General features: G+C 44.9%; 1 protein-coding gene across 5 annotated transcripts in view; it reads right to left on the reverse strand.

Annotated features, from left to right (window-relative positions):
• Positions 1–11,379: 11,379 nt before the first annotated feature.
• The window catches only part of STX1A (syntaxin 1A), a 210,105-nt gene continuing 206,713 nt past the window's right edge, over positions 11,380–14,771 (reverse strand). For all 5 annotated transcript variants that reach the window (XR_013223734.1, XR_013223733.1, XR_013223732.1 and 2 more), the window contains one exon: positions 11,380–12,505. Coding sequence is in view for 1 of the 5 variants with exons in the window: in XM_077294526.1 (XP_077150641.1) it covers positions 12,428–12,505 (78 nt within the window). In the remaining 4 variants the exon portion in view is untranslated. The remainder of the gene's footprint in view (positions 12,506–14,771) is intronic.

Below are 14,771 nucleotides of genomic sequence, written 5' to 3' on the forward strand. Positions count from 1 at the left end.
ACAGAATGCCAGGCCAAAAGAAAATGTTTAATGCATCGCAGAAGCGGGATTAAAAAGAAGTTCTGAGGTTTTTTTTTGTTGTTGTTTTTTTTTTCTGCAGTTTGCCTAGCTTCTTCCATCCCCTTTTTCTCTGAGTGGCTGAACCTCTGCTGCAGATATGAATGTCCAGACTTTGACTTCTAGTGTGGATCAGCTTGCTGCTAGGGTGCAAAGTATTCAGGATTTTGTTATCCATAGCCCTATGTCTGAACCAAAAATACCTATTCCTGAGCCGTTTTTTGGAGATAGATCTAAATTCCTGAATTTTAGGAATAATTGTAAATTGTTTCTGTCTCTGAAACCTCGTTCCTCTGGTGATTCCGCTCAGCAAGTTAAGATTGTTATTTCCTTCTTGCGCGGCGACCCTCAGGATTGGGCCTTCTCTCTGGCGCCAGGAGATCCTGCATTGGTGAATGTTGATGCGTTTTTTCTGGCACTTGGTTTGCTTTATGAGGAGCCTAATCTTGAAAATCAGGCTGAAAAAATGTTGCTGGTTATCTCTCAGGGTCAGGACGAAGCTGAGGTATATTGCCAAAAATTTCGGAAATGGTCCGTGCTTACTCAATGGAATGAGTGTGCACTGGCCGCAAATTTCAGAAATGGTCTTTCTGAAGCCATTAAAGATGTGATGGTGGGGTTTCCTATCCCTACAGGTCTAAATGATTCAATGGCTCTAGCCATTCAAATTGATCGACGTTTGCGGGAGCGCAAATCTGATAATCGGTGCTGTCTGAACGGTCACCTGATTCTATGCAATGTGACAGAATTCTGACCAGAGCCGAGCGACAAAATCATAGACGTCAAAATGGGTTGTGTTTCTACTGTGGTGATTCAACACATGTTATCTCAGCATGCTCTAAACGTTTAAAGAAAAAAGTTAATCCTGTCGCCATTGGTACTTTTCAGCCTAAGTTTATTTTGTCTGTGACTTTAATTTGTTCATTGTCTTCTTACTCAGTTATGGCTTTTGTGGATTCTGGTGCTGCTTTAAGTCTGATGGATTTGTCGTTTGCCAAGCGCTGCGGTTTTGCCCTGGAGCCTTTGGAAAATCCTATTCCTCTTAGAGGAATTGATTCTACGCCATTGGCAGAGAATAAACCTCAGTATTGGACGCAGGTGACCATGTGCATGACTCCTGTACATCAGGAGGTGATTCGTTTTTTGGTACTGCATAAAATGCATGATGTTGTCGTTTTGGGTCTGCCATGGTTACAGGCCCATAATCCAGTTTTAGATTGGAAAGCTATGACTGTGTTTAGTTGGGGGTGTCAGGGGATTCATGACGATTCTCCATTGGTGTCTATTGCTTCTTCTACTCCTTCTGAGATCCCTGAGTTTTTGTCAGACTTTCAGGATGTATTTAATGAGGCCAGGTCCAGTGCCCTTCCTCCTCATAGGGACTGTGATTGTGCTATAGATTTGATTCCTGGTAGTAAGTTTCCTAAGGGACGACTCTTTAATTCATCTGTGCCAGAGCATGCCGCGATGCGGAGTTATATAAAGGAGTCTTTGGAGAAGGGACATATTCACCCATCCTCGTCCCCTCTTGGTGCAGGATTCTTTTTTGTGGGCAAGAAAGACGGGTCTCTGAGACCTTGTATTGATTATCGTCTTCTGAATAAGATCACTGTTAAATTTCAGTATCCTTTGCCATTGTTGTCTGATTTGTTTGCTCGGATTAAGGGATCCAGTTGGTTCACCAAGATAGATCTTCGTGGTGCGTATAACCTTGTGCGCATAAAGCAGGGAGATGAATGGAAAACGGCATTTAATACGCCTGAGGGTCATTTTGAGTACCTGGTGATGCCTTTCAGATTATCTAATGCTCCTTCTGTGTTTCAGTCCTTCATGCATGACATCTTCCGGAAATATCTGGATAAATTTATGATTATTTATCTGGATGATATTTTGGTTTTTTCTGATGATTGGGAGTCCCATGTGAACCAGGTCAGGATGGTGTTTCAGGTTTTGCGGGAGAATGCTCTATTTGTGAAGGGCTCAAAATGTATCTTTGGGGTACAGAAGGTTTCTTTTTTGGGCTTTATTTTTTCCCCTTCTACTGTGGAGATGGACCCAGTTAAGGTCCGTGCCATTCATGACTGGACTCAGCCCACGTCTGTTAAGAGCCTGCAGAAGTTCTTGGGCTTTGCTAATTTTTACCGTCGTTTTATCGCTAATTTCTCCAGCGTGGTTAAACCTTTGACGGATATGACCAAGAAGGGTTCTGATGTTGCGAATTGGTCTCCTGCGGCCGTGGAGGCCTTTCGGGAGCTGAAGCGTCGGTTTACTTCAGCGCCAGTCTTGTGCCAGCCGGATGTCTCTCTTCCCTTCCAGGTTGAAGTTGATGCTTCTGAAATTGGTGCAGGGGCTGTTTTGTCGCAAAAAAGTTCTGATGGCTCCGTGATGAAGCCATGCGCCTTCTTTTCAAGGAAATTTTCGCCTGCTGAGCGGAACTACGATGTTGGTAATCGGGAGTTGTTGGCCATGAAGTGGGCATTTGAGGAGTGGCGACATTGGCTCGAGGGAGCTAGACATCGTGTGGTGGTCTTGACTGATCATAAAAATCTGATTTACCTCGAGTCTGCCAAGCGCCTGAATCCTAGACAGGCCCGTTGGTCGTTGTTTTTCTCCCGTTTTGACTTTGTGGTCTTGTACCTGCCTGGTTCGAAGAACGTGAAGGCTGATGCACTTTCTAGGAGTTTTGTGCCTGATTCTCCGGGAGTCTCTGAGCCGGCTGGTATTCTCAGAGAGGGAGTAATTTTGTCTGCCATTTCCCCAGATTTGCGACGAGGGCTGCAAAAATTTCAGGCTGATAGGCCTGATCGTTGTCCACCAGAGAGATTGTTTGTCCCTGATGGATGGACCAACAGAGTTATTTCTGAGGTTCATTCTTCGGTGTTGGCGGGACATCCTGGGATTTTCGGTACCAGAGATTTGGTGGCCAGGTCCTTTTGGTGGCCTTCCTTGTCGCGGGATGTGCGTTCTTTTGTGCAGTCCTGTGGGATTTGTGCTCGGGCTAAGCCTTGCTGTTCTCGTGCCAGCGGGTTGCTTTTGCCCTTGCCTATCCCGAAGAGGCCTTGTACGCACATTTCCATGGATTTCATTTCGGATCTTCCAGTGTCTCGGAAGATGTCTGTCATCTGGGTGGTGTGCGATCGTTTTTCTAAAATGGTCCATTTGGTGCCCTTGCCTAAGTTGCCTTCCTCCTCTGATTTGGTTCCTTTGTTCTTTCAGAATGTGGTTCGTTTGCATGGCATCCCTGAGAATATTGTATCTGACAGAGGATCCCAGTTTGTGTCCAGATTCTGGCGATCCTTTTGTGCTAAGATGGGTATTGATTTGTCTTTTTCGTCGGCTTTTCATCCTCAGACTAATGGCCAGACCGAGTGAACTAATCAGACGTTAGAGACTTATTTGAGATGTTTTGTTTCTGCTGATCAGGACGACTGGGTAATAATCGGGCTAGTTCTGCCACCTTGGTTTCACCCTTTTTCTGCAACTCTGGTTTTCATCCTCGTTTCTCCTCGGGTCAGGTTGAACCTTCTGACTGTCCTGGGGTTGATTCTGTGGTGGATAGGTTGCAGCGGATTTGGAACCATGTGGTGGACAATTTGAAATTGTCACAAGACAAGGCCCAGAGGTTTGCCAACCGCCGCCGCGGTGTGGGTCCCCGACTTCGTGTTGGGGATTTGGTTTGGTTGTCTTCTCGGCATGTTCCTTTGAAAGTCTCCTCTCCTAAGTTCAAGCCTCGCTTTATCGGTCCTTATAAGATTTTGGAAATCCTTAACCCGGTGTCTTTTCGCTTGGACCTTCCAGCGTCTTTTGCTATTCATAATGTGTTCCATAGGTCCTTGTTGCGGCGGTACGTGGTGCCTATGGTTCCTGCTGTTGAGCCTCCTGCCCCGGTTTTGGTTGAGGGCGAGTTGGAGTACGTGGTGGAGAAGATTCTGGATTCTCGTATCTTTAGACGGAAACTCCAGTATTTAGTTAAGTGGAAAGGCTATGGTCAGGAGGATAATTCCTGGGTTGTCGCCTCTGATGTTCATGCGGCTGATTTGGTTCATGCCTTTCACGCTGCTCATCCTGATCGCCCTGGGGGTCTTGGTGAGGGTTCGGTGACTCCTCCTCAAGGGGGGGGTACTGTTGTGAACTGTGTTTCTGGGCTCCCTCTGGTGGTCACTAACGGTATTGTGTTAGGTATGTCTTGTTGCAGGCCTGAGCTCCAGCTGTGTCGTTAAGCAGCGGGTGTTTCCTATTTGAGTCTCCTCTGGACTCAGTCTCTTGCCTGGCATCGTTGTATCCAGACCTATTTGGTCTCCTCCGGATTCTTTTCAGTCTGCCTCATGCAAGAAAAGCTAAGTCTGTTTTGTACAATTTGGATCGTTTGCATTATTCAGTGTTTTTGTCCAGCTTGCTTTACATTTGATTTTTGACTCGCTGGAAGCTCTAGGGGGCTGATATTCTCCCTCCACACCGTCAGTCGATGTGGGGGTTCTTGAATGTTCAGCGTGGATGTTTTGTAGGGTTTTCTGCTAACCGCATAGTCCACTATCTATTTTCTGCTATCTAGACTATTGGGCCCCACTTTGCTGAATCTAGTTCATCTCTACGTTTGTGTTTTCCTCTTGCCTCACCGTTATTATTTGTTCGGGGCTTTCTATATCTTTGGGGTTCAATTTCTCTGGAGGCAAGCGAGGTCTTATTTTTTCCCTTTAGGGGTAGTCAGTTCTCCGGCTGGCTCGAGACGTCTAGAACCAACGCAGGCACGTTCACCGGCTACTTTTAGTTGTTTGTGTCAGGATCAGGTATGCGGTTAGCCCAGTTTCCACCTCCCTAGAGCAGTATTTATATTTTGGCTATCTTGCCGGAATATCAGAGATCCTCTGCCATTGGGATCATAACAGGTGGGATGGGAGAAAATACTCAGAAGAGGTGTTATACACAGTACTATGGAGAGGGGATGAGAGGGCAGTGGAGTAACATTCCAGGGGAAAGCAGAGAAACCTGACAGCACTTTCCCCTGTATGGCTGCTATTCACACACAGGAGCCCCCTCCCTCCTGTAATGCTTCCAGCAGCTCCGCAGTCTGGAGGGGAGGTGTGCAGGGCTGACAAGAGGGCTCCCTGAACTGCTGATTCCTATCTACATGACCCACTCCCCTATTTCCTGTCCTCTATGATGAAGAAAAGAGTGAGTATATACAGTGTGCATACTGTGTGTGCAGGCTATATGTTGTCATGTGAGTATGTCTATGTCACCTGTGTATAGTGTGTGCAGGCTGTTTTGTCGTGTGTATTGTGTGTATGTCACCTGTGTATAGTGTAGAATTGGGATGATCCAGCTTCCAAGCTTGCAAACATTTATTGTATTGAAAAATAATAATAAATTCCATGAAATCTTTGTTAAAGAACGCAATGGATGTACGAAACGCGTAGCTGTGTCTACACTCATGATGAAATTTAGTATTATTTTTTAATGCAATAAATTTTTGCAAGCTTGGAAGCTGGATCATCCATTTTCTTCATTTCTACAAGTGGTTTCTTGCAGATCCGTGCTTCCTGGGACGACTTGCTGGGGTGAGCTGGTTAATCCTTTTTGTATAGTGAGTGTGCAGACTGTGTGTTGTAATGTGTGTGCTCATGCAGATATCATGTATGTATAAGTATGTGCACTTCCGAATTACATGACAGCAATTCAGAGTCTCCATCCCTCTGGTCTCTCTGTGAGCCTGAAGTCTCTTTTACAATGTAAGTCTATGAAGCCTCGTTCTCACCATCCATAGACTTACATTGGGAAAGTCACATAAGGGCAGGGCCGTGATCAGGGCATTATGGGGCCCAATGAGCAGAGTGCCCCAGGGGCAGGAGGATCCTTCCGGTTCAGTAACTGAACATGCATCCTCGGATGCACGTTCAATATCTTTTGCCATGCGGGCCTGCACGGCAATAGTTAAAATCCGCCAGCCAATCACAGGCCAGCAGCTGACTTCTGCGTGCACGTCGCTGGCGTATGATGTCATCGTCATGTGCCGGTGAGTCTTCGCTTCAAATGGATGGAAGGCACGAAGCCACTGGACTGTGGCCAGGTAAGGATAAAGTTGTTTTTTCTCCTTTTACTGAAAGTGGAAAACCGCAATATGTACACTGACTTGGCAGGATCATGGGACAAATGGGGCTGCATGGAGACAGATGAGGCAGGAACATGGGACACATGAGGCAGGAACATGGGACAAATGCAGCAGGATGGAGACAGATCGGGCAGGATGGAAACATCATATGGCGCAGGATGGGAGGTCATACAGGGCAGGATGGAACATCACAAGGGAGAATGGAGACACATGAGGGCAGGATGGAAGAACATATGGAGCCTGGATGAGACACGAGGGGGCCAGGATGGGGTATATTATTACTGTTGGGGCTACTGAAGGGATATTACTACTGCAGTGATGTATTTTATTTTTGATGATACTGTTAGCAATTGGGGGGGGGGGGGTGCTGGTACTGTGCAGGGAGACACTAGGTCGCCTTTTATTCTTCATATGGTGTAGTGTAGAAGTTGGGAAAAAAATAAATAATGTGCTCTGCAATCAGTGCTCTAGATAACGGTCTTATTTCCTGCAGAGACAAGTGCTGGTTGTAAGAAGTGATGGGGGTCTGTACTGGATGAAGAAGAAAAGAGAAGATGAAGGACTTCAGCTAGAGATGTCACTGGTGAGTCAATGTATTACATGTACACTTACACTATACACTGTATATTACAAACAGAGCTCTTGTGTATAATGTCACTGGTGACCACTGTATTACCTGTTGTGAGATTGCACTCACTAACGGGTAGGGGATTACTCGCTTGGCACGGGATTCAAGCACACGGGCACAAATTTTGAACACAAAAACAGTCCACACGGTTTATTTTATACAGCATAAACTGCATCGTAAACCAAGTTGCATATCACTGACTTACATGTAGTCCATTCTTTAACACAGCAAGATATGGTTTAACTCATTATCTTCACATTAACAGGTTGCAGCAACTAATCATGCTGGTCCTCCTCTGACCAGTTGCCATGGGTTACCACACAGTTCATAGAAACAATAAGCACCAACAGTCTATGGAGGTACCTTACGGGAGCTCCTGCTCCACCTGCTGACTCCTTGTCAGTCCACTCTTCTGGGTAAGCTGCCTCACAGGGATCGCCAACTTGCCTGGCCGGCACAACTTAGTCAGTCCAGACCCACCGAAGGACGGTAGCTTCCCCAACACCTTCACTGTGCGCTTCTCAGGGATCCGGTCCTACTCCCAGAACCTCCCAACACACAAGCATGTGGCCTGTCCCGGTGCTATTCAGGACGTTAGTCCAACACCCCAGGCCACCAAGTCCAAAGCCCCACCACGTGCTGTTCAGGAATCCTACTCCCAAGACTTCTAACACGGGCTTCCAGGACCTTGTACTTGGACCCTTCAGATACAAACACTGGAACCACAGAGGAACATGTGACCCACACCCTGGTCACATTATATACCTTTTAACCACTCCCCTGGGTGGGAGTGTAGGTGTGTGTGGCTAGTTTGTCCCGCCCATCTCACATAACTAGCTCTGCCAACCTCCCATGATAAACATACAACACTATAACTATAGGACTACAGGTCCCAGAACACCACATCGCTTCAGGCTGGCAGCGCAGAGTCTTTTCCTCTGCGACACACGTATCGGTCATTCACAATACTGCCGGACTTTGTCACATCATCACATCCATGCATGCAACTACCATGCACTCTCACAGCCTCAATACGCCTCCAAGCATATACTGGGGAGACCATGCAGCACCCCCTACCTGTTACAGGGGTCACTGCATCACACTGTACACTATACTCAGAGCTCCTGTGTATAATGGCACTGATGATCACTGTATTACCTGTTTACTATATACAGAGATCCCTGTATTACCTGTACACTGTATTCTATGTACAGAGCTCATGTGATCTGGTCATGGTGTGGTGGTGTTTGTCCCTTGTATGTGGTATTATTTGTCATTTTAAAAATTGAAAAATAACTAAAAATATACCTAAACAGAATATTGGATATTTTAAGAAATGTTTAATAGATTAGAGTCGAGTAGAGCCCTGCGAAAAGAGTCTACCTTGTCATGGTGGCAGCTTAAAAAAATCTTTTGGCCAAGACAAAAACTGATGGCTATTTAAGTGATTTGGTGATGGTAATTGTTAATGTGTGATTGGTGACGACGTGGTGCAGAAGTGGATGATGGGACTGTTGAGGGTTCTAGGGGTGGAGCCGGGACAGAGTCTCAATGAGGCCAGAAAATTTTGTCAGTATGGGGCCCTGAAATTCCTAGTGGCAGCCCTGCAGATCAGTGTCATGGTATGTCTTAACAGCTCATTTGCATATAAAAAATATGTAGATTTCCCTGGAATAAGACATCGAATAACTGCTATCAAGGTATAATTTTATTCAGCTTCCTATGACCTGCATGACCATATAGTCGGCGTAAGAGGGTAGATCCTACTGATAGATTCCCTTCCCACTGATCATATACATGTTTGCCAATCGGTGGTCATTTAATGGCCTGTTTAGACCACAGACCACACTGTGCAGACCATATTTTCTATACACAAAGACTATGAGTAACAGTTTGTACTGTGCGCATTACATGTCATTGTTCTCCGTAGCAAAGGTCCTGTTTACAAAGGACAATGCACTGCCAAGAATGATACAGGAAAGATATATATCTTGGTACCGTGTTAGCCAGTATATAGAAAAATATTTAGAATTGAGAGTCCTCAGTGGTTGATACCTTTTAATGGCTAACTGAAAAGATGGTAACAAATTGCAAGCTTTCGAGACTACTCAGGTCTTCTCATCAGGCATAGACTAATACAAATTCTGAAGAATCACATATTTATGCACAACACAGCACAGAAATAATGTCATAGATAAGACAGGTGACGTGAAGCAGAACTAACATTATACGAGAGTGATAAACAGTTATGTCCATAAATATTGGAACAGTTGATAGATAAAGAGTGTGAATGGTTTTATTGTCCTCTGATTGGGGTCTGGTTCTGTGTTATGATGCCCCCACAAGGTCTGAGGAGCAAATTCCTTAATTGATGTAAAAAGACATAAATCCATGCGACACATTCATTCCTGCACTGTGTGTCAAAGGTCATCATCAGCTTATATTCCCAGACTCTTCTGTCTCTCTAAGATTTGAAATTACCCTTTAATACAAGTAATCTCATGTCCATGGTGCTGTGATTTGGGATGCAAAAATAGTTTGCCACAGGTAGATTCATTCTTTTTTCTCTTATTGTGTCAGTGAGAATTCATCCTTGTCTTCAGTTTTTGCCCTGTCTCCCCTACATACAGACTCCCAGTTGGACATTTAGTACAAATAATTAAAGGGCCACTGTCACCCCCTCCAGCCATTATAAACTAAAAGAGCTCTGGCCGTCTGACGTCACAGCCAGGCTTGCAGACTGCACCTGTGCGGCGAGTGCGGCCACCCACCTTGGTAATCCCAGCCCAGCAGTGTGTTATGCATTATGCAGAGTGCGGGGCTGGGATTCACAAGCAGGGCGTCCGCACAGGCGCAGTCTGCAAGCCTGGCTGTGACGTCAGACGGCCAGAGCTCTCTGCGCCTGCACCAAACAGCGATACACAGCGCAGGCGCTGGATTTCATGGGTAAACAGCGCTGAGGGGGCGGTGCCCGGCACCCCTGAAGATTTGAGTGACGGCAATGTGGCGTTACAAGCAGGGGGGTGAGGACCTGCCTCCCTGGCTAAAGAAAGGTATTTTGGCGAAAATATAAAACCCTTTATTTTGGTAATACATGCACCTAAAACTAAAAGAGCCACCTTGTTAGAATGCAGCATTACTGCTACACAAGGTGGCTCTTTTAGTTTATAACGGCTGGAGGGGGTGACAGTGGCCCTTTAAGTACACCACATTAGATGTGGTGCAGCTGAAAGTACCTGGGATCTTGTAGTCCTGATGTGAGTTGGGGATCTTTATCTTGTCCGGGGTCATTATAAATGGACAGGTTTTACATTTTTTCTGGTTGCAGGGAAAGGTTCCTGCAGCTGTTGGTGAGGACAGGGAGCTTCTGACAATGATACTTCTTAGATTTGGGGCTGCTTAAAACACAGTTGTGGGGGGTCTGGAAAAATGGATTGTAAGTGGGCATGCCAAGAATGATTATTTTTAAGGAATATTAAAAATAATTTTATCTGATGGACGATCGTTTTATTTATTTCTCATGTAGTTGCCAACCTATTTACAATGGCTGATTATTAGCAACTCTGTCAATTTAAATGTTCCTTTACTGTGCGGGCATGCAAATCTAATATTGTGTACATACTGAACTTAGGGAACATTTTGAGTCATCCTGACCAGAAGCGCGGTCTACACAGTTTCTCATTTTTCCACTTCTCTTCTGGCTATGTTGTAAATAACTGCCCAACATAGCCAACACTGAGTGCTATGAGGAGTTACCAGGTACGGACTGGGACTGAAATTCAGTCCTGGCATTTGAAATCACACAGGCCCATGCTGTCCCCGTCCCCCAGATGGGATATATTACTAATATTACCCTGGATTGAAGAAATCAAGATTTCCTACAAGACCAATATTTCTAATGACACACATGGCCTGCTGGGGTAAGTGACTTTGTGCTCCGTCACAACTCTTAAAAGTATGGGTGTTTTGAGAACACCGATTCTGTTAACAATTTAGCAGACAAGGCAGCCCACGACCAGACAGGCCCTTCTGGCATTTGCCAGAATTGCCAGATGGCCAGTCCGGCCCTGGGTGTTACTCTCTTTGGAAACCTTGAGTCACTAATAGAGTTGAGCGAATATGTCGCCGAATCTGAATTTGCCATATTTGTACCATATTAGTGCCCTATTCGTGTCGAATTTATGATTGATGATCAGTTCCAAACATATTCGTTCATTTCTACTCCCATTGACTCCAATGACATTCGGCTAATATTGCAAAACCAATTTTCGGCGCCGATCATAATCGGACCCAAATTTTGAAAAATTCGCTCAACTCTGGTCATTAGTGCATCCAATCTGTAAGGATCTCAGTGTAAAATAGTCATTGCTGAATGGTAGGGCTGGCCTATGAAACACTCTGAGGTAATAACCTCTTAGAGGGGCCAATTAAGAGACAATATTGCTACTGAATGAGGACAGTTTTGCATACTTTTCCCAGGGAACATTGGCACACAGCCATCCTACCTTTTTGCAGGATCCATACTTGAAGAATGAGAACCCTAGAGGGTTTGTCAACAATCTTAATAAAAATAATACAAGGCGGCTTCCCAAACGCACATCATTTATTACCGTAAATGCCACAGAAAGGCTGCAGACAAAATACACCAGGAAGATATAACACCAAATATAAAAACTCTCCTCACAAAGCATGCTGGTGATTAATCCCTTCAGAGCTGGGAAAGTAGCGAGGGTTTTCCCAGCTCTAAAAGGGATTAACTCCCGACTGGTGCAAGCCGTAAGGCACCTCAGGGCTTGGTTTACCATCATCAACTCAACTGATGGTTGTGCCCGGCCCCACTGTGACATTTCCACAGCTTCCAGTACACAGGAGTCTCCTCACACACTGATTCGTCTGCATATGTGGTTTAGAGAGACATATACACACAGGTGGACACCTTGCTCACACAATTACAAAAGGAAATGTATGCACATGATACAAAAATATGGGAATGTGCTCCTCTCCCGGAGAGGTGTTGATAAAGGGCGAGGGTCACACAAAACATATTCCAACCTTAAAATGTTTAACCAAACACTGACCCCTGTCATGCAAAGGGGAGGCCAACATGGTCTGTCCCAGCGCGCTGTCCCAAGTTATTTTTTTGTTCAGAGGGGGAGGAATGTGGTGGAAAAAATTGGCTATGCTTGGCACTTTGGCCCAACACTGGAGTGTCTAGTTGGCTGTTGTAAAGACAGGTCCTTCCCCGAACCAAAAAGGCATCTGGTGGGCATGGGGACAGAATATAAAGGCAGCACAGGAAATCTAACCCTATATTATTCCCTAAAAGCACCAAGCCGGATTCACCTTTGCTGGAGATTGTTCTTCTTGGAGGGAAGAAGCATGGACATTGCTTTGCATACAATTCCAAGTCAGTGGTCTGGCTTTTTAAAACCCCTTCCTCCCCCTCCCGCAGCAAACAGTCTCTCCCTGGGTACGTGCGCTGGGTTACACACAGGGTAGTCATGCAGAGGGGCTCTTCTCTTGGGAAGTCTGTTTTCGCTGTCAGTCCCCCACCTTCAGGTGCAGCTTACACGGAATACCGCATATTTCCTGCTATGTCCAGAACATGCATTGTGTGCTCGCTGTTCCGTTCTCTATCCAAATATTCCTCCGAACGTTGAAGCAATGACAATCCCAAGCACCACACAACAGATAATGATCATGATCTTCTTCTGCAGAAGACAAGATAGAAGCAGTCAGCAATGTTTTGAGAAAAAAAAATTAAAGTACAACAAATCATCCTTAAAAGGGGTTGTCCAGTGAACAAAAATGATTACCTGTTACCTATCCACAAGACAGATTGGTGGAGGTCCAACCATACGAGACCTGCTCCGATCGGCAGAACGAGGCACTTTTATCTATGTTAGAATGGAGGAGCAGTTTGTATGCTTGGCCGCTGCTCCACTAATTTTCTATGGTGCTGCTGGAATAATCTGAATGTAGTGCTTGGCAGCCCCAATAAAAGAGTGAATGGACTACTGTTCAGACATGCGCACTGCTCCTTCAGGCTAACTGGGGATAATGGTAATAAAAGTGCTCCGTTCTGCCAATTGGTGCAGGCCCTAGAGATCGGATCCCTCGGATCCATCCTGAGGATCAGTGATATACTGTAACTTTACTGGACGACCCTTTTAATCAAATAAAAATAGTAGTTAAAGGGATCCTGTCAGGTTGAACATTGTGTCTGCTAAATATGGATGCTAAAATGAGTCCATATTACACTCATCTAATACATAAAGCTGAATGTGTGTATGTATGTATGTATGTATGTATGTATGTATGTATGTATGTGTGTGTGTATGTATGTGTGTATGTATGTCCGGGATTAGCATCTGAACCGTCGCAGCTACAGTTACAAAATTTTGCACAGTCACACGTCTGGACCCCGAGAGCGTCATAGGCTATGTTGTGAGGTGAAATTTTAACCCCGCGCTTTCCAATTCACCAAACAATTTTGCCCCTATCTACATAATGGGGAAAAAGTGAAAGGAAAAGTGTTGGAGGCAAATTAACAGCTGCCAGATGTGAACAAGGGGGACTTAAAGAATGAGAGCGATGGCGCCAAAGAGTATATACTGTACATTTGCTAAGGTGGGGCCCCGACATGGGATAATTACCACACCACCACGGGGATATGAACACACACACAAAATGCGCCACACACTACCACGTGCTCAAACACATATACCACCCTCAGCGCACATTTCACCACACATACACCAACCTCGCCACATAAAAGTTGAAACACAAAAGTCGCCGCTCAAAACTCGCCACACGCAAAACTCTCCACATGCAAAACTCGCCACACGTGCAAAACTCACCTCATGGAAAACTCGCCACACACAAAACTTGCACACGCGGAAAAATTGCCACATGCACAAAAGTTGCAACACATGCAAAAGTTGCCTCACACAAAACTTGCACATACTCAAAAGGCACCACACATAAAACTCGCCACGCGCAAAACTCGCCATGCGCAAAACTTGCTGCACACAACTTGCTACACTAACCTGTCACATGCAACTCGACAGACAAAAAGTTGCTACACGCACGTCGCCACACAAAACTCATCTCACAAAAGTCGCTACATGCATGTCGCCACACGCAACTCAACACAGACAACTTGACACACGAAACTCGCCCTAAAACACACACAAGTCTGGTATTATCCTTCAAAAATAAAAATCTGATTAATAAGCTGAAAAACTACAAGAGCAACAAATGTACCATATAGAAATCCGGCAGCTGTCAGTCACATGACCAGTCTATTATGTGTATGTGTGAGCTAATATATACTGCCAGGGGGTGGGCTTACTGTTGGCTGGGGATTTATCAGGCTGCCAATTTAGCTTACAAATACTGAGGTAAAAATACTGACCAAATAACGTGTGAACGAGGTCTAATACAGGAGGAGATGACATACAGATATATACTATATACAGGAGGAGATGACACACAGGTATATACTATATACAGGAGGAGATGACACACAGATATATACTATATACAGGAGAGATGACACACAGGTATATACTATATAGAGGAGGAGATGACATACAGGTATATACTATTTACAGGGGAGATGACACACAGGTATATACTATATGCAGGAGGAGATGACACACAGATATATACTATATAGAGGAGGAGATGACATACAGGTACATACTACATACAGCAGGAGATGACATACAGGTATATACTATATACAGAAGGAGATGACACACAGGTATATACTATATACAGGAGCAGATTACCTACAGGTATATAGTATATACAGGAGGAGATGACATACAGGTATATGCTATGTATAGGAGGAGATGACATACAGGTATATACTATATACAGGAGGAGATGACACACAGATATATACTATATATAGGTGAGATGACACACAGGTATATACAGGAGGAGATTACATACAGGTATATACTATAT

Source organism: Ranitomeya variabilis, chromosome 3, assembly GCF_051348905.1.
Source record: "Ranitomeya variabilis isolate aRanVar5 chromosome 3, aRanVar5.hap1, whole genome shotgun sequence".
In the NCBI taxonomy this organism is placed as follows: domain Eukaryota; kingdom Metazoa; phylum Chordata; class Amphibia; order Anura; family Dendrobatidae; genus Ranitomeya; species Ranitomeya variabilis.